Consider the following 24,522-nt stretch of genomic DNA (forward strand, 5'->3'; position numbering starts at 1 on the left):
ATTCTTATCCAGTAAATACATTTCTAACCAGCACCTAGTCCTGGACCACAGTTTGGATAACAAGGCTCTAGAGAAGGAGCTAGAAAGTGTCAATTTTGGTTACTCTAGCATCTGTAATTTTTAAGTACCAAGATATATTCTAATACAAAACTCAAAAGGTGAGACTGAACACTTTATGGCAGTGATCTTGGCACTGAAGGAATGAAACAGGAACACAGTGAGTCTTATTTTGGGAAAATGACTCCGTCCCTTAAGTGGGTATGTCAAAGCGCCAGTGATTCATTACATGACGTTGACTGCGTGATGTGTTTAATGGCTTATGAGTGAAACTACATTTTCATTTGAAATCTCACTTTCCATAACCTATGTATGCATGTTGGGGCTTCCCTGATATCTCCGTTGGTAAAGAATCTGACTGCAATGCAGGAGACCCTGGTTCAATTCCTGGGTCAGGAAGATCCGCTGGAGAAGGGATAGGCTACCCACTCTAGTATTCTTGGGCTTCCCTTGTGGCTCAGCTGGTACAGAACCCGCCTGCAATGCGGGAGACCTAGGTTCGATCCCTGGGTTGCGAAGATGCCCTGGAGAAGGCAAAGGCTCCCCACTGCAGTATTCTGGCCTGGAGAGTTCCATGGACTCCAGTCCACGGGGTCGCAGAGTCAGACACGACTGAGCGACTTTCACTTTCACATGTGCCTGCATGCTGAGCTACTTCAGTCGTGTCCGTCTCTTTGTGACCCTATAGACTGTGGCCCACCAGGCTCCTCTGTCCATGGAATTCTCCAGGCAAGAATACTGGAGTGGGTTGCGATGGCCTCCTCCAGGGGATCATTCCAAGCCAGGAAAGATCTTTCCTCCAGGCATGTTTGGTTTCCCCTAAGACCTCTTTCTTTGGCTTGCTGATGGCCACCCTCTCCCGGGTCCTCGTGTGACTCTTTCTCTTACAAGAGTATCTGTATTGTTGGACGAGGGCCCCACCCTGAAGCCTTCATCAACTGAAGCACCTTTCAAAGACCTTCTCTTCAGGTACGGTCCCATTCTCAGGCCTGGGGGCTGGGACTGCAGCATATGAGTTTGGGAAGACACGTTTGGCCGTGACAGCCCTCTTGCCGTTGTTCAGTCGCTCAGCTGTGCACGAGTCTTTGCTGCCCCATGGACCGCAGCACGCCAGGCTGCCCTGCCCTTCACTGTTTCCTGGAATTTGCTCAGATTCATGTCCATCGAGTCAGTGATGCTACTGAACCATCTCATCCTCTCTGCCCCCTTTTTCTCTTGTCTTCAACCTTTCCCAGCATCAGGGTCTTTTCCAATGAGTCAGTTCTTTGCAACAGGTGGCCAAAGTATTGGAGCTTCAGCTTCAGCATCAGTCCTTCCAATGAATATTCAGGACTGATTTTCTTTAGGATTGACTGGTTGGATCTCCTTGCTGTCCAAGGGACTCTCAAAAGTCTTCTCCAGAACCACAATTCAAAAGCATCAGTTCTTCAGTGCTCAGCCTTCTTTATAGCCGGTCACTCAGATGGCAAAGAATTTGCCTTCAATGCAGGGGACCCAGGTGTGATCCCTGAGTCAGGAAAACTCCCTGGAGAAGGGCTTGGCAACGCACTCCAGTATTCTTGCCTGAAGAACTCCATGGACAGAAGACCCTTGTAGACTATAGGATATGCAGTCTCATAGAGTCAGACATGACTGAGTGACTAACGCTTTCACTTCACTTTCCAGGCCTCGTGAGCAAGTCTGAATCCAGCGCACTCTAGCACGATGCACTGCTGATGAGAGATGCAGACGGAAGGAAGGGGAGACCTGGCGGTCAGTCAAGAAGGAGAGGGGAAGGAGGTCAGAGGGGGCTGGGGCAGGGCAGAGTGGCCGGGGCCCCACACCCACAGAGTTCCGTGGAGGCCCCAGCAAACACCTACTTCTCTGGGCTGTGCTCCCAAGTTCCTGCCATGGCCCCAAAGCAGCTTTTGTATCCGGCACCGTGATCTGGTTTTCAATGAGACCTGCCTGGCTGGGGCTGCTGAAACAGCTTCCGGTCTCTTCACCCTCCTCTGGAAACTGACAACAAGCTCCTATTGACTGAGATAACCACTGTGCATTTTTATTCCTTGTAATTTGTAAGTCCTTGCTGCAGTGAGTAAATGAATGTTGCATGCTCACACAAGCACTTCAGTACATCGTGTGGCTTGAATGACCCACACACTCTATGAGAGTTGTACATAGGCTCTTATATATGGCAGGCTTTGCCTTCATTTTTTTTTTAATCGGGGTATAATTGCTTTACACTGTTGTGTTAGTTTCCGCTGTACAACACAGTGAATCAGCTATCTGTATACATATCTCCCCTCCCTCTTGGACCTCCCCAGCACCAATCCCACCCATCTAGGTCATCACAGAGTATAGAGCTGAGCTCCTTGTACTATACAACATATTCCCACAAGCTATCTGTTTTACACATGGTGGTGGATATGTGTCAATGAGACTCTCTCAATTCATCCCCCTCTCTGGGTCCACACATCTGTTCTCTATGACTAAGCCTCTATTCCTGCCCTGCAAATAGTTTATCTGCAACATTTCTTTAGATTTCACATACATGCGTTAATATACAATATTTGTTTTTCTCTTTCTTATTTCAGTTATGAAAAACACTCTTTGACATCATTCACAGCAAGAAGATCTTTTCTGACCCACCTCCAAGAGTAACGCCTTCATTTTTATTAAAGCCACATGCTCAGTCATTCAGTCATGTCTGACTCTTTGCAAACCCTAGGACATCAGGTTCCTCTGTCCATGGGATTTTTCAGGCAAGAACACTGGAGGGGTTGCCATTTCCTCCTCCAGGGGATCTTCTTGACCCAGGGATTGAACCTGCGTCTCTTGCATTGGTAGGTAATTCTTGACTGCTGAGTCACTCGGGAAGCCCCATTAAAGCAACAGTGGAGGGTAATCAAACATAAACTCCTTTCCTTTCCAATGGACACACATGAAAATGTATAGTCACCAAGGGTTCACGGTTATTTACACAGACCAGGTCTAGCTTGCGTGTGTGCGCGCACACACTGCTTCACAGATATGCCCAGATTCTGTGTTCCTAACGACCCCTTTGACAATAATAGCAATACTGTCTGTTACTTTCAAGCTGACTTATGGTGAATTTAAATCTGTTTATGCTTCAATCATCTTCAAAACAAAGCCTGGCAAATATCTCAGAAACTCCCTGCAGAAACATTTCAGTTTATCTAAGAGAGTCCATGTTTTACAATTTCTTCTTTAAAGTCAGAAGCATTTTTACTGCAGCAGAGATGTTAATTGCCACTCTTCTTAATGAGTTCTTTTCTGATATAAAATAGCCTGGCTTGAAATATAACAAACTGTTTTTTTTGTGTGTGTGTGTGTCAAGAAGAGAGGAACAGGAGCTTGGCTGGTTCCTGGGAGAAATGAGATGCTTTTTCTTTTCTGTCTGCTTGCTTTGTGTTGGTTGCAAGCTTTCTGATTTAGGACCTTTGAGGTCTGGAGTTACTGCCTTCATCTTCAGTGTGAGAGCAAACTAACCCCAGCAGAAGTGATGAAACAGAACTCTGGCTCTGAAAGGAAAAACCACAGGAGGAGCTCCTGAGGTTATTAAAACAGAATTAAGCGGTAGCTGGAATAACCAGTCACTAAGGGCAATTTTCAGTAAAACTGGAGCAGACAGTTTTTATTTAGATTTGATTTATTTTTAAGTTCAAATGCTTTTAAAAGAGATTATTTCCTATTTATTTCCTAGTTAACATTCCTACCTCATCGCTTCTAACCAGAAGTTTCTAGTGTCAAGAATGGTGCTGGCTGAATACTGGTACTCGGTTTGTTATTGCTGTTCAGTCACCAAGTCATGTCTTACTCTTTTGACCCCATGAACTGCAGCATGCCAGCCTCCCCTGTCCTTCACTGTCTCCCAGAGTTTGTCCAAACTCATGTCCACTGAGTCACTGATGCTATCTAAGCGTCTCATTCTCCGCCACCCCCTGCCCCTTTTGCCTTCAATCTTTCCCAGGATCATGGTTTTTTCCAGTGAGTTGGTTCTTCACATCAGGTGGCCAAAGTGTTGGAGCTTCCACCTTAGCATCAGTCCTTCCAGTGAATATTCAGGGTTGATTTTCTTTTGGATGGACTGGTTTGATATCTTGGCCATCCAAGGGATTCTCTAGAGTCTTCTCTAGAACTATAATTAGAAAGCATGGGCCATAAGTACCCAACCTTCTTTATGGTCCAACTCTCACATCTGTATACTGACTACTAGAAAAACCGTAGTTTTGACTACATGGACTTTTGTCGGCAAAGTGATATCTCTGCTTTTTAAGACACTGTCTAGGTTTGGTACTCAATAAATATTTACTCAATGACTGAATGGATGAATGAAAATATATCAAACTTATTACCAGTAGGCAATATTTCTCAAATAATATTAATAATGATTTTTATTCTAGAGAATACTGTGTCATCTAATTGAAGAAACTCCTTCACATTTGTGATTTTAACTGAGTCTTATAGCTAATACATTAGCTAACACATGATTATAATACACTATTATTTTATTCAATCATAAGATTAAATATATATGCATAACCATATATTATGTATATTAAATGTATATGGATAAGTGAATCACTTTGCTATATACCTAAAACTAATACAACACTGTTAATCAACCATGCTCCAATATAATTTTTTTTTTTTAATGTAAGCCGAAGAATTGATGATTTTGAACTGTGGTGTTGGAGAAGACTCTTGAGAGTCCCTTGGACTGCAAGGAGATCCAACCAGTCCATTCTGGAGGAGATCAGTCCTGGGTGTTCATTGGAGGGACTGATGTTGAAGCTGAAACTCCAATGCTTTGGCCACCTCATGCGAAGAGTTGACTCACTGGAGGAGACTCTGATGCTGGGAGGGATTGGGGGCAGGAGGAGAAGGGGACGACAGAGAATGAGATGGCTGGATGGCATCACCGACTTGATGGACATGAGTTTAAGTGAACTCTGGGAGTTGGTGATGGACAGGGAGGCCTGGCGTGCTACGATTCATGGGGTCGCAAAGAGTCAGACACGACTGAGCGACTGAACTGACTGACCTTTATGCAACTGAAAAGACTGTCCAATATTCCAAGGTTATTTCATATCTACCTTTCCTGTGTGTTAAGAAGTGGCTAGAGGAGACTATTTGCAAAGGAAAGCCCCACCACCCTGGGCTGGCCCCCACCTGCTTTTGGATCACCATGCTATGTTTCAGTCTTGAGGTCCCAGCCCCCTGCCCCACCCCCCACCCCCACCCCGCAGGACGGTGTTCACTGTAGCATCTGTCAGTATAGAGCACCTGAGGGCAGAGAGAAGTCCTCACTTCACGGGTCTCTATGCAAACACAATGTAGATTTTTGCCCAGTTAGCAAACACAACCCGGAGAAGGCAATGGCACCCCACTCCAGTACTCTTGCCTGGAAAATCCTATGGACGGAGGAACCTGCTGGGCTGCAGTCCATGGGGTCGCGAAGAGTCGGACACGACCGACTGACTTCACTTTCACTTTTCACTTTCATGCATTGGAGAAGGAAATGGCAATGCACTCCAGTGTTCTTGCCTGGAGAATCCCAGGGATGGCGGAGCCTGATGGGCTGCCATCTATGGGGCCGCACAGAGTTGGACACGACTGAAGCGACTTAGCAGCAGCAGCAGCAAACGCAACCAGAATTTTCTTGGTGTGGTGGCTTCAGTTTTGTGTGTGTGTGTGTGTGTGTTTCTCAGTAACATTTGTGTTAAATTATTCAACAAAATACTAGCAAGTCAAATTCTATAATATACAAAGATGTTAATACAGAATTTCATGGTTTTCTTTTTTTTTTAATTAGAGGCTACTTTACTTTATTGTACTGGTTTTGCCATACATTGACATGAATCTGCCCCAGATGTACATGTGTTCCCCAACTTGAACCCCCCTCCCACCTCCCTCCCCATACAGTCTTTTGGACTCTGTGGGAGAGGGCGAGGGTGGGATGATTTTGGAGAATGGCATTGAAACATGTATATTATCATATGTGAAACGAATCACCAGTCCACGTTTGATGCATGATACAGGATGCTTGGGGCTGGTGTACTGGGATGAACCAGGTGGCTTCAGTTTTAAAGAGGCTTCTAAAACAGGTGGCCCATGGTACAAAATTTTTAAAAAATTAAAAAAAAAACAGGCATTAAAAGAGCAAAGCACATAATGAAATGCCCCCAGAAAACCAAAAAGGTAAAACCACATAAAAAGTGAGGATACTGTCTCATCTCAGTCTATGAGATCCTTTCAGCATATAAAACACTCTGTGTTGCTAGAATGCTGCACCCTGGCTTTGCCAACAAATGTCTTCTTCTTTTTCTATCTTCCTTCTACTCTTAGCAGAATTAAGTGGATGTTAGAACACACTGGGTTCAGGAAACCAGCTGAGGTAGCTGAACATGATTCTTCAGTAGATGAAAAAAGTCAAGCTACCAGATTTGTAATATATCATGAACAATGAAAATATCACTTCAAAGTACACTTTTCTTACTATAAAATGCTAATTTCCCCTCTATAGATGTCAGTGCCTCCAAATTAATGAGCACTATTAGCTGCAAAACATCTCAAGAAGCAATGGAAATTAATTTCCATTAGTCACAAATGGACAGTCAACTACCACCTGCCTTATGACAATAAGTTTTGAATGTTCCATTTTTGTCCTCAATTACATGTTCAAAGTCAGATGGTGAAACAAAGTGACTTAAGATATCCAGAACAATATTACAATTGGTTTGCACGTGAAATGACCAAAGGGGATTTTGGATTTTCCATTGCAATGGGATAAACAGGGAGGCTATGAGGATGGTTTGACTGAGGTTGGTTTTCCATAGTTACCAGGTTTCACTGGTGACTCAGATGGTCAAGAATCTGCCTGCAATGTGGGAGACCCTGCCTCCATTTCTGGGTCAGAAAGATCCCCTGGATAAGGAAATAGCAACCCATTCCAGTATTCTTGCATGCAGAATTCCACGGACAGAGAATCCTGGAGGCCTACAGTCCGTGGGGTTGGAAAGAGTCAAACATACTTAGTAACTAGCATTCACTTGCACTTTCCACATTTAAGACGGTTAAGTTCTCTAAGAAGATTTCAAAAGGTTGAGCATAACGACATGAAGGCTGATTAAACATAACACATAGACAAACAGCCAGGAGGTGCTTCCCAATATTCTCATAGCTACTGGGGTGAACTGAAATTTCTGCAAGGAAAACAGATCTTTAGTTTCTCTAGTTTTGTGAATTTACATTTCACATGGACTTGAAGAATGGAACACATTCAGAATGACTTTTTCTAAAGTGGGAAAACAAAAGCAAAACACAAGGGTTGGGCAAGCAGATTGATGGATAAATAGACAAGAAGCAAAATCAATACATCATTACTGTGTGTCTTTTGTTCCATTAATAATCATGTGTTTGTATAAGTTTTGCAAAGCTTATCTCTGGGTAAATGTGTGCAGAGCTAATTAGCAAATAGATTACATATATATTTTGTTGTTTAGGCACTAAATCCGACTCTTTTGTGACCCCGTGGACTGTATCCTGCCAGGTTCATTTGTCCATGGAATTCTCCAGGCAAGAATACTGGAGTGGGTTGCCATGCCCTCCTCCAGGGGATTTTCCCAACCCTGCATTGGCAGGCGGATTCTTTACCAATAAGCCATCAGTGAAGCCCTATGTATTCACACAAGTACATGTACGTGTATAAACACACAATCTATGCATTTATATACACATAATCTATGTGGCATATATGTAGATGCCATTTTCCTTAATAAAGCCAAAGCTAGGACTGTCAAGGTTCCCCCTATAGGAAGATAGTCCTTTACGAATTAACCAAGTGTGCCAGAAGTCACCCTGAATTTCCTTGGTTTCTCTTTTTCTCTTTTCTACTTGTGGGAACTAACCTTAAGGAAAGAGGGATGCTGCGGTCCACTTTTATAATCTTATTCATTACTAGATTCAAAGTACTTTCCTTTGATTCCTTCTGAAGCATAAACTCTTCTTCTGATTCCTTCAAACCTCCTCCTAGAGTTCTAAAAAGTACCAAATGGAAAGTGAAAGGGGAGCACTCAGATAGGAAATAAAGGCAGTGACCCCCAAACAGAGCACTGGGATTTAGGAGCATCCATTCTGGGCATGTAAGACTCTCTAACTCTCCAAGAGATTCTGGGGAAAAAGGCCTTCTCGTTTTCAGGTTCTCAGCTTGTTTCTAAGGGGCACCATTTTTAATATTCACACTCCTTTTGGGCTCAAATAAACTGATTTCTTTCACAGTGATGATGCAGAGAGATTTACTTCTTCTTTTTCACCTGCAGCTTAGCTTTCTGCTTCATCCTAAGTGATTGGCAAAGGAATGACTTCATCTGCAAGACCCTACCCTCTCTTCAGCATGTGAGAAGTCGCTTCAGTTGTGTCCGACTCTTTGAGACCCCATGGGCCATAGCTTGCCAGGATCCTCTGTCCACAGGATTCTTCAGGCAAGAATACTGGAGTGGGTTGAGGTTACCTCCTCCAGGGGATCTTCCTAAGCCAGATCTCTTCTGTTTCCTGCAGTGGGAGGCGGGTTGTTTACCACTAGTGTCACCTGTTCAGCTCAGCTCAGTCATGTCCAACTCGTTGTCACCCCATGGACTGCAGCACGCCAGGCTTCCCTGTTTATCACCAACTCCTGGAGCGTGCTCAAACTCATGTCCATCAAGTTGGTGATGCCATCCAATCATCTCATCCTCTGTCGTCCCCTTCTCATGCCTTCACTCTTTCCCAGCATCAGGGGAAGTCCCACTTATAGCACGAGAATATCTAAATCCAGTAGGTAACACAGGAACCTGGTTATCAGCAAAAAAACAGATTAACCTCGAAGCAGGAAGTAACATGAATTACTCAAATCATAGAGAGTATAGTAATATCATTGCAAACTAATTATTTGTTTTACTTAGGAATTCAATAGGACATCCCTTTAAACCATCAATTATCCTTATTTTGATGTTATCATTATACTTATCATTACAGGGGACCTTAAAATTAAGACTAAAGATGCTTGACATTTTACAGAGTCCTGACTTCTAGGGGAGCTGAGGTCCTCTGATGCTGGATGGTGTCAACAAAGTTCATCTCTCCTATAAACCTATTTGGTAAAGATTTCATGGTAATTTAACTACTGAATGCAACTTTCCACTTGTTTTGAATCAAGAAAGTGAAAGTGTCAGTCGCTCAGTCATGTCTGACTCATGTGACCTGACAGACTATAGCCTGCCACTCTACTCTGTCCCAGGGAATTTTCCAGGCAAGAATACTGGAGTGGGTTGCCATGCCTTCCTCCAGGGGATCTTCTGGACTCGGGGATTGAACCTGGGTCTCCCGCACTGTGGGCAGACTGTTAACCATCTGAGCCACCAGGGAAACCCACTGAATCAGAGGAAAAATATTATCTCAGTTCCTGGGACAGGGAGTGGGAGTAGTTGGTTTTAAGCAGAGGGGTTAAAGGCAAGTTCTGGAAAGTTTGCATTAGGATATATAATGGACACACAGGCAAAACATTAGGGACACAGGTTAAGTGAGCAAAGGTAACAGTCCTGGCTTCATAATGGACACTAAACCTAGAACCACCACGGCCATCTCCAGAGAGAATAAGCGGGGAAGGAGGAATTCCACTGGAAGGAGAGGGAGCGGGTACAGTAGCTTTTGCTTCTGTGATGGGTTCTAGAGAGCCTGGACTTGGCTTTTTGCCCCAAATGAGGCAGGGAAGTCCAGAATGCACACGGCCCACTTTACAGGGACTTGAGTTTCTCAGGCTCTTCTGCACCGCTGGGGGCTTTGCTAGTAGATTGGGACCTCAAGGAGGCTCTTGGACCAGGTGTGAGCTCCAGGCTCACCTACTGAACAGAGGGTAGAGCCTGTTTTACCAAAAGCATGTGGACTGAGGGGAAGAACTGACTGGCTGTCAAGAGGAAAGTCTGCAAACCCGAAAAACACAAAACGGACTTTTACTGTCACAACTGCTGAGGATCAGCTAATGATTCATTAACCAACTAGTTAGGACCCCAGGTAGAGTGATTCATCAGCTTTGACTACCTCTGATCCATCACTCTTACTTCTGGGATGCGGTCGAGGTCTCTGGGCCGGAACCCACTCTGGTACAGATGAGGTGGAGGGTGTCCTATTAGAAATGAGTCGCTATTCTAGAAATGCAATTGTTCACTCCTACTAGTGATGCTGAAGACAGAGGGCAACATGAGTAATTCTGGGCTCCTGGAAAATCAATAAGTGCACAGACAAGTATTGTGTGTAAATTGCACTTTCCTTTCAACTGATAAAAGGAATCCTGAAAAGCAGGGTTTCACAAAACAAACAAAATCCTTTCTGCAGGGACATCTTCTCTTCCATCTTCTGGTTGTGTGTCCTGGCCAGGAGCGCCCAGGTCTTAACATGCCCTCTCTCCTTGCCCCTTCATTGGCCTCTGCTCCCATCTCACTAGGTCCCTTCCCTTCCCTGGTCCCTTAGCAGGGCATCCCCCAGGATCTGCACCTCGGTCTTTCCCACCAGACAGCTCATGGCTTCTCTACTTTCATCACTTTCTCCATGTCCCTGACTCCGAAGGGCCATCCTCAGCACTAACCTCTGTGCCAGCAGAAAGGCAGCAGTGATAACAATGGGCCCTTCCCTGAGCCAGGAAATGTCCCAAAGACCTCAAGGTCTTAACATATTTCACGTTACAACTTTATCAGGAAGGTGCTTTTATGATTTCTGTTTTAAATACACAGACACCGAAGGGCAGGGCAGGTGAACATCATACCTGGAATCATGGCTGGCTAAGAGTGCTTTCCCCACGTACTGGATGCCCTTTATAACCCAGACCTCCTCTACTCCTCCTGCGGGAGTGGAGAGTATGCAGGGCTGCCCAAGATCATCGCCTGGGGTCAGAGGGGAGAATGCATGAATGTCTACTTAACCGACATAACCAAACAAAACAGGGTAGTTCAGAACCATCATAATTCCTCTGCACACTGGCGCCGGCCTCTCGCTGGGCCCACATTTCAGATGACAGTGTATTTTTAATGGAAGTCACAACATGCCAAGAATGACAGTGAGCACTGCAGACAGTGACTGCAGCCATGGAATTAAAAGATGCTGCTTGGAAGGAAAGCTATGACAAACCTACACAGCACATTAAAAAGCAACAAAGGTCCGCAGAGTCAAAGCCATGGCTTGCCAACAAAGGTCTGCAGAGTCAAAGCTACGGTTCTTCCAGCAGTCGTGTACGGATGTGAGAGGTGGACCATAAAGAAGGCTGAGTGCTGTAGCATTGATGCTTTTGAACTATGGTGCTGGGGAAGACTCCTGACAATTCCTTGGATAGCAAGGAGATCAAACCAGGCAGTTCTAAAAGAAATCAACCCTGAATATTCATTAGCAGGACGGAAACTGAAGCTGGAGTTGCGATACCTTGGCCACCTGGTGCGAAAAGCCAACTCACTGGCAAAGAACACTGATGCTGGAGTTTGCTCAGATTCCTGCCCATTAAGTCAGTGATGCTATCTAACAATTAATATGTAGTTTTTTGTAGTAATCCTTCCTAAGGACCACTTGACTTTACACTCCAGGATGTCTCGCTCTAGGTGGGTGATCATACCATCGTGCTTATCCTGGTCATTAAGACCTCTTCTGTATGGTTCTTCTGTGTATTTTTGCCACCTCTTCTTAATCTCTTCTACTTCTGTTTTGTCCTTACCAATTCTGTCCCTTATCATGCCTGTCCTTGCATGAAATGTTCCCTTGACATCTCCAGTTTTTTGAGATCTCTGGTCTTTCCCATTCTATTGCTTTCCTCTAATTCTTTGCATTGTTCATTTAAGAAGGCGTTCTTATCTCTCCTTGCTATCTTATCGCTCCTCTGCATATTTTTCCCTTTCTCCTTGCCTTTCACTTCTTTCCTCAGCTATCTGTAAAGCCACTTGGAACAACCGTTTTGCCTTCTTGAATTTCTTTTTCTTTGGGATGGTTTTGGTTAATGCCTCCTGTATGATATTAACAACTTCCGTCCATAGTTCTTCAGGCACTCTATCCACCAGATCTAATTCGTTGACTCTACTGTTACTTACACTGAATAATCGTAAGGGATTTTATTTAGGTCATAGAGTAATTGCCCTGTACTCTTCCCCAGTTGCATACTGGACATCTTCCAACCTGGGGGGCTTATCTTCCTGTGTCATATCTTTTTGTCTCTTCATACTGGTCAAGACCATCCCTTTCATGAATCACAGCCTTGCTGTTGTGAAGGGGCTTGCATAACTCAGTAAAGCTATGAGCCACCAGGGAAACTGCTACCTAGATTTTCCTAATGATATTAATGAGGCTTCCCAGGTGGCTTAGCTGTAAAGAATCCAGCTGCCAAAGTAGAAGATGCAGGTTTGATCCTTGGATTGGGAAAGTCCCCTGGAGAAGGCAATAGCAACCTACTCCAATACTCTTGCCTGGGAAATCCCATGGACAGAGCAGTCTGGTGGGTTGCAGTCCACGGGACCAGAAAAGAGTTGGACGTGACTTAGTGACTAAACAACAACAATGATGTTTATAAGCAGTATTTCTTAATAATATCTGGTTGGATCTCCTTGCAGTCCAAGGGACTCTCAAGAGTCTTCTCCAACACCACAGTTCAAAAGCATCAGTTCTTCGGCGATCAGCTTTCTTCACAGTCCAACTCTCACATCCATACATGACCACTGGAAAAACCATAGCCTTGACTAGACAGACCTTTGTTGGCAAAGTAATGTCTCTGCTTTTTAATATGCTATCTAGGTTGGTCATAACTTTCCTTCCAAGGAGTAAGCGTCTTTTAATTTCATGGCTGCAATCAGCATCCACAGTGATTTTGGAGCCCCCCAAAAATAAAGTCTGACACTGTTTCCACTGTTTCCCCATCTATTTCCCATGAAGTGATGGGACCAGATGCCACAATCTTTGGTGTTGGAGAAGATTCTTGAGATTCCCTTGGACTGCAAGGAGATCCAACCAGTCCATTCTAGAGGAGATCAGTCTTGGGTGTCCTGATGCTGAAGATGAAACTTCAACACTTTGGCCACCTCATGCGAACAGTTGACTCACTGGAAAAGACTCTGATGCTGGGAGGGATTGGGACCAGGAGGAGAAGGGGACGACAGAGAATGAGATGGCCGGATGGTATCACCAACTCAATGGACATGAGTTTGAGTGAACTCTGAGAGTTGGTGATGGACAGGGAGGCCTGGCGTGCTGTGATTCATGGGGTCGCAAAGAGTCGGACATGACTGAGCAACTGAACTGAACTGAACTGAATATAACATCCAATAATAATTTTAGTAAGACACTAGGTAATTCTTTAAAAGTTCATAGTTTTAGAATATTGGTCAAATATTGTGGCTTGAAGCAAAACATGGAGAACAAATTTGACAGAGCCAACTGAAAGTACAGTTGCTAATTTGGGCTCAAATTCAGCATTAAGGGTGTGTCACTGCATTTATTTTTCTGATACAATGAATAACAAAAAGAATATAGAGCTTCATTGTGAATCATGTTTGCAAAATGTTAGATTCCTTTATCATGTTTGAAAAACTTCTTTTGAGATGGTGTACGTCAAGGATTACAATACCATGAAACAGGATTAATCAAACTTGATTAAAAGATGCTATTCATGATGCAGCAGACACATTAAGCTATGTCAGTAAATGTATTAGCCATAACTTTTCTTCTTTCATGGACAAGAATATTTGTAACACCATCAGTATACCAGGTACACAAGTTTTGCTTTTTTTCTGGTTATTTTATCAATCACATTTTCAAAATAAAGACGCTATGAATGATCACTCCCAATGTTACTGAGTCCTTTCATGTAAGTTCATTTTAAGATTTATGTGACCTACATGTTTAAAAACAACATGTATTAAACTCAATATTTGGCACAGTACCAACAACATAGTAGCTGTGATGATACTTAAGAAATTCACATTTTATGGAAGATAATATGCAATTAACAAATAGTTCTCAGCATAGGCTGCTATGACGTAAATATTATATAAAAACTTTTTCCAAAGTGGTTGCTGACTTATGGAAATCAAATTCTACTACCTCTTTGTATAAAAGTTTTTTGTGCATTTTTTTGTTGGAATACACAAGAGCAGTTAAAAGTGGAAAGTCCAAAGTTTTGCTCTGATCTATATGATTCAGCTAAGCAAGCTCAGAAAAGTCAACCATTTAGAATGAATCTTTTCATGTTCTATGACTTAGAAAAATTCTTTTAAAAATTAAAAAAGAATATACATACATATATAATTTCATATAAATATATATATAAACTGAATCACTTTGCTGAACAACTGAAACATAACTTTGTAAATTATCTATATTTGAATTAAAAAAATAAAATAACATAAATATATACATACACACAAGTCATCAAAACACCAAAAGGAAAAAAGAAAAGATAACAGGAAGCTTCTGTTTTCAAGTCTTATGACTGAATTGGGGTTATCTTCATTTCAAATTCTTATTTTGAAATAGATTGTTTGCTTCAAAATTCCTCACTGAAACTCATTAATAGAAAAAAGACACTGGTCTGCAATAAGATGAATAAGTCATACATTTTAGAAAAGAAAGAAAAAGAAAACAAAGCAAAGACCACACACGCCCTTAGCAATTATCAGATGGACCAGACCTATTTAGACAATTTGTATCACTGCCTTCATTACTCCATTCACTCCTTCACATAGCAAACTGGTGCTTTCGCTCATCCCCCAAGAAAATCATAAAAGATGGTATGCAATTTCCATTTCCTTTTTATAAATATAAATGTCCATGCAAATATGTGCTTAAGAATGTGGAGTCTAGCCTGCATATACATGGGTCAATTTTTCCAATTCTCCACTTATTTAAGGCACAAAATATGCGGATATAAGTTTCCTCCCACAAAGGAGAATTACATCAAAGACGTAAGGAAAAGTGTTTTGAGAATTGTAATGTGCTCTAAAAATATGTTTGCAATGGTAAAGAGGCTTACATGGTTGGCTATTGAATAATACATAAAAAACTTTACCACACTGTCTCCAAAAATGTATGTATAAAAGTTAGAAAGAAGCTTAAAAGCTGGAAAAGCTTAAATCATATATTATAATGCTGAGATAAACTACTCTGAACCCCAGATATAAGAGATATTGGTTCTACTAACACTCACTTAGGAAGGACCAAAGTTCATTCTTCAAAAGAAGATGCAAATATACTATCATAAAAGAAGCATTAGACTGTGGACTACAATTTTAGACTTGGGATGTCTCAATTAAATCTGAACACTCTGACACATTCCTTTATTAAAAAACAAACTCTACAAGAAAGGCATTATTGTATTTTATATATTCATTTCACATGATGCCAGGTTATTAGTTCTCTACACAAAGCCATAATAATCCAATTCTGTTTCTAGATCTGGTTCTGTTTCTTTTGCTTGTATCTGACCTTAGGATAGTGGTACAATATATTTTTTTTTCAGAATTGACATCTATTTAAAACCAATGCTTAGCATTCTTTTTTTTAATTTTTAAATGGAAGATAATTGCTTTACAATGCTGTGTTGGTTTCTGCCATACAACAATGCTAATCAGCCCTAAATACATATATATATATACATACATGTACATGTGTATATATATATATATTCCCACTCTCCTGAGCCTCCATCGCAACCCCCGCATCCCACCGCCCCAGGTCATCAGAGAGCACCAGGCTAGGCTCCCCGTGCTGTACAGCAGCTTCCCGCCAGCCGCCTTACGTATGGTGGTGTGTATATGTCAGTACCACTCTCTCAAATGATCCCAGCGCCCCCTTCCGTCGCTGTGTCTACCAAGTCATTTTTCTGCGTCTGCATCTCTATTCCTGCCTCGCAAACAGGTTCATCAGTACCATTTTCTAGATTCCATGCGTGTGTGTGCTAAGTCGATTCAGTTGTATTTGACTCTTTGTGACCCTATGGACTGCTGCCCACCACGCTCCTCTGTCCATGGGGAATCTCCAGGCAAGAATACTGGAGTGGGTTGCCATTCCCTTCTCTAAGGGATCTTCCCAACCCAGCAATCACAACCACATCTCTTACGTTTCCTGCATCACAGGCAGGTTCTTTACCACTAGTGCCACCTGGGAAGGGCCCTAGATTCCTTATGTATATCTGTGTGTTAGTCGCTCAGTCGTGTACGACTCTTTGCGACACCATGAAGTATACAGCCCACCAGGCTCCTCTGTCCATGGAATTCTCCAGGGAAGAATTCCAGAGTGGGTTGCCATTCCCCTCTCCAGGGGATCTTCTCAACCCAGGGACTGAACCCAGGTCTTCTGTACTGGAGGCAGAATCTTTACCGTATGAGCCCCCAAGGGAAGCCCAGATTCCACACATACGGGTGAATATACAATATTTGTTTTTCTTTCTGACACGAGCATTCTTAAAAATAACACAGTAAACTTGCAATTCATGTAACACTGATTTGCCTGTAAGTTTACACCTACAAAGGATGGGTGGCCAATATACTCTTATTCACTCTCATTTCTCACAGGCATTTATTTATCTTTCTTGGTTTACAGTGGGCACTCATTAAATATATGTCACATAATCCATAACTTGAAAAGATGATAGTCTGATGATAACATGCTGAAAGAAGAAAAAAGGCTATAAAGGGGATAGCAATATCAAATGAAAAGGATATGTCATTTAATAAAAGTATAACACATTTAATACACAGTATGAAATAAGGAAGGTAAGTTGTAGTGAGAGAAACATCAATTTGGATTCCTATTAGGCCAAATTCCCTTAATATGAAAATTTAAAAACCTCTTCACTGAAGGTTATATACTTATCCTCAATTTATATTTTAAATGTTAAATAAAGCACTGCCAATTCAATTACGTATTTTCCTATTTAGCATTTCCTAAAGAGTGTGCTATTGTTCTATTTCTACATGTTTTCAATAACATATTTAGAAAGAATATTTAAAAATAGAGAGCTTTGGAGAAGGGATAGATTGGGAGTTTTGGATTAGCAGATGCAAACTATTACATACAGGATGGATAAACAACATGTTCCTACTATACGGCACAGAGAACTATATTTAATATATTGTGATAAACCACAATGGAAAAGAATATAAAAAACAGATTATATACATATGTATAATTGAATTACTTTGCTATACAGAAGAAACTAACATTTTGTAAATGAACTATGTCCCAGTAGAGCAAAATTTAAAAATAAATAAATAGAGAGTGCTGTGTTATCTGAAGAGCATTCCACCCGCACTTGCCAAGAATACCAAAGGATTTAGGGTAAATTTCCAGACAAAGACGATAGAGATCCTTGTTTCGACTGAAAACCTAGAAGAACAGGATGCTGAATAATGCAAATATAAGAATTTTTCTTATTTCTAGTAGTTAACAGTGAACACTTACTATAAATCCCCTTTACAATGGAGGTTTTACCGCATACAATATTCAACATAAGCCCTCCAAGTAGGTTTGAATTGTGCTAAAGAAGCTGTCTTTAAGAATACCATAAAATGGTCCAATTCTGCCTTTTATGCATGTAGAGGAGATTTCTTTTTACAAAAGAATCTATGTAAACCCCTCTATACAATACACTTGTATTGTGTGCTCTATCAGAGAAAATACCCGAAAATTCCTTGAGATGAATTTCAAGTATACCACTAGAATCAAGTCACATGCCTGCTATAAAGACATACCAGGAACCTGACATATCTATAGTATTCACAGATGCAGATATATATTTATGGGACTCTGTCTGCATAAATCAAACGCCTATGAATAAAATATCATTTAACTCTACAGGAATTCAATTCCAATTTCAGAAGTAGAGCATCACTAAAGTCTTGGCCACTGTTGAAACAAGAAAGAAAAAAAATTTTCTCAATAATAACAACTTTTTTAATACATTATATTCAAATTTTTTATCAATGTCGAAAACAACTTCAGCCTAATGTTTATTTTCAGACACAAAAATGAAGGTAACAAAGGTTTTCTAAATTTCCAATTATTAGTGTAACCTGTATACCACTTTCCACTCATGAATGGAAACATACAAGATGACAGAAAATACCTAGACCACAGTGTCTGAAGTCAAACCATACAATCTCCCATTCTCCGTTTCTACTGCATCACAGAAAGCTGCTCCAGATCTCACAACTAGCTGAAACCCTCAAGCACCTACAAATATTCTGATCAAAATATCGTCTTTGCTACTGAGACGCAGAAGGTACTAGGGACCCATGACCAACGCCTATATTCCAAATCAAACAGAAGATGATGAAAGTCAACCAAAGCCAACCCTTTCATCCTCAGCCTGAGACATGGATGCAATCAAGTGATGCAAAAAATCAATCATGCAGTTACAAGGTCTGGCTGGAAAACCTCTTCAGCAGCGATGAGGGGAGAGGAAAAGGTTGGTACCCACCTGGGATCTTTCTGAATGCTGTCGATGGATGGGGACCTGGCCAAGGTGCCTTCGGGGGGAAGGGCAGGGCCGGATTTGCTGTACGGAGACTCGACGGAAGGGCAGTACTGCAGCTGTCGGTAGGGGTCCGCGTAGCTGGAGGCGGGGCCGGCGGCATAGCTGGCCCTCTGGAAGGTGGCTGCTGCGGCGCTCTGCGGGCCGTGCTGGCTGCCTGTGCGCTGCAAGGGGACGGAGTCGACACCGGGGGAGGACGGGGCTAGGGCAGGAAAGTAGGGACAGAGTAAAAAATTGAGGACCTGCTCACAGAAACGGTTCACCAGGTCTAGGCAGGGGAAAATTAACACACATAAAAAAAACAAAAAACAAAACAAGGGTTTGAAAGAATTAACAAAATCGTTACATTTGAACTAACGCATCCAATGTTATCCACTACAATGACAATTAGCATGCTATTCCGTGGGCCCAAAACTTCGTTTGGGTTTTTCCATTCCATCTCAGGGAAGAACCTGAACGACCTCTCAGGCCAACCCAATATTTCAGGAACAACCCTTTCATCTCTAGGATGAAAATGCCTCTGTGATGTGTTTCCTGCTTACTGACTTCCAGGAAGAGGTCTGCTCATCTGGCACATAAACTCTGTATGGAGCTAAAACCCAGAAGAAATGGAAGGGATATTTTCTGAGAACTCATGGGCAGTGAGTTCTTCATTGTTTCAGCTGAGAAAATTCAGGCAATGTTCGTTCAGGGGATGATAGATTAATTTTTATGAAGGGTGTGAAACATATTTAGTAATGTGGTTAATTTTTCCCAAATTAAAAAAACAAGGAAAAGCGAGGGGGCGTGTATCCGTAGGGGTGGAGGCGGACATGGGTCTGTAATTAGCGCCAGAGCATTAAATGCAGGACTGGACAGTTCTTGTAAAGTTCAACACCCACAAAATTTTTATATGTCTCTTTTTCAACTCGAGCTGTCATACTAACAAATATACTTGGTGAAGGGTAGGCATGCCAGAGGCGATAAAGACCCACCCGACTGCAACGCAGACAGAATAAGGTGCTGACTTGGCGTTTCCAGAAGTATTTGCATCTTTTCAATAACGCCTAAATTGTCGGAAGAAGATCTGACGCCAGTTACTAAAATCGGTTTGACTATTTCCAAGCTGAATTTCAGCTTTTTGTTTCCTTCCTGAGTTCTATGGAGACCGTTTCTTTTCATTATTTTTATCCGGTTCTCAAAAATACTTGAGATCTAAGATTTAGGTGACCTATACAATGAAAATAGCATCTTCCATATTAACAGAATGTGATTTGTTAATAACTGTTTGATCATTATCCACAATTAAGATTAGATGGCACCTTTACTTTCTAGCTCAGAACGAACATATACACACTGCTGCTGCTGCTGCTGCTAAGTCACTTCAGTCGTGTCCGACTCTGTGTGACCCCATAGATGGCAGCCCACCAGGCTCCCCCGTCCCTGGGATTCTCCAGGCAAGAACACTGGAGTGGGTTGCCATTTCCTTCTCCAATGTGTGAAAGTGAAAAGTGAAAGTGAAGTCGCTTAGTCATGTCTGACTCGTAGCGACCCCATGGACTGCAGCCGACCAGGCTCCTCCGTCCATGGGATTTTCTAGGCAAGAGTACTGGAGTGGCTTGCCATTGCCTTCTCCAATATACACACTACTATATATAAAATAGATAACCAAAAAGGACCTACTCTACAGGACAGGAAACTCTACTCAATATTTTGCAATAAACTATATGGGAAAAGAAACTGGAAAAAAGACAAATATATATATTCATATATGTACATACATGAGACTGAACCACTTTGGTGTACACCAGAAACTAACCCAACATTGTAAATTAGCTATACTTCATAAAAAATATATCCTGTGTCTCCATATGACCATTTATAACATGCAACCTCTACGCAGAATTAGATTCCAATTATCAATCACCTCCTATAGCTCAGACTTTTTGAGCACTACCCAGTGAATGGTGATAAAACTTATTCTCTCTCACAATAGAAGACATATTCAAAATCAAATACAAAAGAAAGAAAACAATACTATAATATTAAAGGAAGTTAAGGATTTCATGTCAAAATGATTGAAAAAAAAGTTGCAAAGTGAACTGGAGAAATATATTCTAATATGAGAACTGATTTTAATTAAGAGGTCAGGGCTTCTCATTTCCAATGACCTTTTAAAACTTAATCTTATAATAACCAAAATCAGGAGACCAGGCACCATGACACAGTGAAGACGAGAAAAATCTTTAAGAAAACTTTCTAAACAAAAAGTGTGTATACTCCCAAAAGAGTCGGGTTTTGAAATGACAAGGGTTGCCCTGATGGATTAAGTTTCAAAGTCATTAGATTAGACTAATAAAAAATTAAGTTCACAACCAGAAAATCTGTCTTATGTCTTTATGCAGTTTCTGGAGCATTAATATTTTCTCCAAAATTTTGCAAGCATGTCTAATTAAAATTCACATTTTAATATTTATGAACAATGTGCTATATGTCATGGGAACAGGGATTTAAAATTCAGACCAGGCATAACCATGCTCTTAGAAGAACAAATGCCCAGAGGTAAACAAAGTTTCATTTTCTAGACGAGTTGTGAAAAGCCAGTCAGCAAATTAAAGGCAAAAGGGGAAACTAACGATAACCTGACATTTTTTCAGATAAATACACTTTTTTCATTCAGGAACTAAACATCTATATTAAAGCTTCCTGAAAAAGCTTTTTCTATACAGAAATTTTTTTTCAGAAAAATCATTTTCTATACAAAATTATTTGTTACTAATACCTTAAAATACAGTGGTTAACAGGAAGGTAAGGGAAAATGCAAGGATGATGATTTAAGGCTGAAACATAAAATGTAAAAAAAAAAACAAAACACTGAAACATGACACAACACTATTGTTAAAAACTGATAATATAAGTTAAAAGAAAAAACAACTCTCAGAGGAATGAATGAATTTTAAAAGAATAGGGAATTATCTAGCAATCCAGTGGTTAAGACTCCGCATTCTCAATTCAGGGGAAACAGTTCAGTCCCTGGTTGGGGAACTAAGATCACGTAAGCTGCAAGGGAGACTGGACCAAAAGGTGAAAGTAGAGTGTGAAATGCAATTAACAAAGCAGGAACAAGAAGACAATGTCTCACAGTAAGAGGAGAAGAAAAGGTGAAGGGTAGTTTATGAATGTTGCTAGGCTCAGATATATATTCTACACTGGCATTAGCCTTTTGGGGATGAAATGTCAGGGAACTCCATGTTCAGAGCTTGGCTTCTGAAGCTAACAATCAGGGCCACATCTGGGCTTTCCATTAGTATCTGGCAAGTAACTGAGTTCTCAAAGCTCCAGATTCCTGATTGTAAAGTGAAAAGAAGACAAGGTCCCAATGAGATGACTGTTTGTTTTTTTTTCTTTTTTGTATTTTTTTTTTTATTGTACATCTTTTTTTTTTTTTCACATATGACAACATACATGTACCGGGTGCTGTAGGCTTTTGTCTACGGCCATACCACCCTGAACGCGCCCGATCTCGTCAGCTAAGCAGGGTCGGGCCTGGTTAGTACTTGGATGGAAGACTTGTTTGTTTTAAAGGCAAGAAAAGCTATTAATGCTTAGTGAGTGCAAAACAACCTGAGGCAAAAAGTCGACTCACTGCAAAAGACCCTGATGCTGGGAAAGATTGAGGGCAGGGGAAGGGGCTACAGAGGATGAGATGGTGGGATGGTGTCAGCCATGTGATGGACATGAGTTTGAGCAGGCTCCGGCGGGGAGATAGTGAAGGACAGGGGAGCTTGGCATGCTACAGTCTATGGGGTGGCAAAGAGTCAGACACGACTCAGGGACTGAATAACAACAACAGCTATTATTACTACTACTTAATAATGCTGCAATCAGTTTACATTAGGAAAGCAATTGGATATAACACACGGAGTAACAAGTCCTTGCCTGATATAAAGTGTGGATATCAAACTTTATAACAACTGGAAGTGTTTAACTAGTGTCTACTCTTATTTTCTCCAACAACCCAATACTAGAATAAATTGCCAACATCCGGTGGATCATCGAAAAAGCAAGAGAGTTCCAGAAAAACATCTACTTCTGCTTTATTGACTATGCCAAAGCCTTTGACTGTGTGGACCACAACAAACTCTGAAAAATTCTTAAATGGATGGGAATATCAGATCACCTGACCTGACTCTTGAGAAACCTGTATGCAGGTCAGGAAGCAACACTTAGAACTGGACATGGAACAATAGACTGGCTCCAAATAGGAAAAGGAGTATGTCAAGGCTGTATATTGTCACCCTGCTTATTTAACTTCTATGCAGAGTACATCATGAGAAAAGCTGGGCTGGATGAAGCACAAGCTCGAATCAAGATTGTCAGGAGAAATATCAATAACCTCAGATATGCAGATGACACCATCCTTATGGCAGAAAATGAAGAACTAAAGAACCTCTTGATGAAAGTGAAAGGGGAGAGTGAAAAAGTTGGCTTAAAGCTTAACATTCAGAAAACTAAGATCATGCCATCTGGTCCCATCACTTCATGGCAAATAGATGGGCAAACAGTGACAGACTTTATTTTGGGGGTCCCCAAAATCATTGGAAGGACTGATGCTAAAGCTGAAACTCCAATACTTTGGCCACCTCATGTGACGAGTTGACTCACTGGAAAAGACTCTGATGCTGGGAAAGGTTAGGGGCGGGAGGAGAAGGGGACGACCGAGAATGAGATGGCTGGATGGCATCACCGACTCTGTGGACATGAGTTTGAGTGAACTCTGGGAGTTGGTAATGGACAGGGAGGCCTGGCGTGCTGTGATTCATGGGGTCGCAGAGAGTCGGACACAACTGAGCGACTGAACTGAACTGAAAATCACTGCAGATGGTGACTGCAGTAATGAAATTAAAAGACGCTTGTTCCTTGGAAGAAAAGTTATGACCAACATAGACAGCATATTAAAAAGCAGAGATGTTACTTTGCCAACAAAGATCCATCTAATCAAGGCAATGGCTTTTCCAGTAGCCATGTATGGATGTGAGAGTTGGACTATAAAGAAAACTGAGCGCTGAAGAATTGATGCTTTTGAACTGTGGTGTTGGAGAAGACTCTTGAGTCCCTTGGACTGCAAGGAGATTCAACCAGTCCATCCTAAAGGAATTCAGTCCTGAATATTCATTGGAAGGACTGATGCTGAAGCTGAAACCCCAATACTTTGGCCACTTGATGCGAAGAAGTGACTCATTAGAAAAGACCCTGATGTTGGGAAAGATTGAAGGCGGAGGAGAAGGGGACGACAGAGGATGAGATGGCTGGATGGCATCACCGACTCAATGGACATGAGTTTAAGTAAACTCCGGGAGTTGGCAGTGGACAGGGAGTCCTTGCACGCTGCAGTCCATGGGGTCGTAAAGAGTTGGACACAACTGAGTGACTGAACTAACTGACTGACTCTTACTTCCTCCAACAACCCAATGGTAGCATAAACGTGCTCTCACTTTACAAGTGGGAAACTGAGGCATAGAGAGATGCTGTAACTTGCCCAAGTTTGCCTTACATTTAGTAGAGAAGGAATTCAAACCCTTGAACCTTGCTTCCAGAGTTTATAATTACAACTACCAGCTTTATAAACTCGACCAGGTTTATAATCTCAAATATGTGTATTACTGAAGTGCCTAACACAGTGAGAAAACAGAAAAAATGATGAGAGGCCTAAAATTAAGTGAAATGTCTCCCAGAAGTACAGAGAAGAGATGGGTTTATAATAAGGATCAACAACTTGAATAATATAGGGAAAAATTGTTACATCTTGGTGTGCAAATTTATACTATTTCTTATTTAATTGAATATACTGACATTCAGAAAAATCTTTTTTTCTGGAAAATCAAGAATAGGATACATATACTTATCTTAATTTTAATTTTAAAGTGTTTTGAGTCTTAGTTTAAACA

General features: G+C 41.5%; 1 protein-coding gene across 3 annotated transcripts in view; it reads right to left on the reverse strand.

Moving 5' to 3' along the window:
- Positions 1–24,522, reverse strand: part of CTNND2 (catenin delta 2) — a 487,037-nt gene that overhangs the window by 382,978 nt on the left and 79,537 nt on the right. For all 3 annotated transcript variants that reach the window (XM_088827634.1, XM_088827633.1, XM_088827632.1), the window contains one exon: positions 18,542–18,797. In XM_088827634.1, coding sequence (XP_088683760.1) covers positions 18,542–18,797 — 256 coding nt within the window. The remainder of the gene's footprint in view (positions 1–18,541; positions 18,798–24,522) is intronic.

The sequence above is a fragment of the Moschus berezovskii genome, chromosome 18 (assembly GCF_049115385.1).
Source record: "Moschus berezovskii isolate FMDL1 chromosome 18, NW_MosBer_1.0, whole genome shotgun sequence".
Lineage (NCBI taxonomy): Eukaryota > Metazoa > Chordata > Mammalia > Artiodactyla > Moschidae > Moschus > Moschus berezovskii.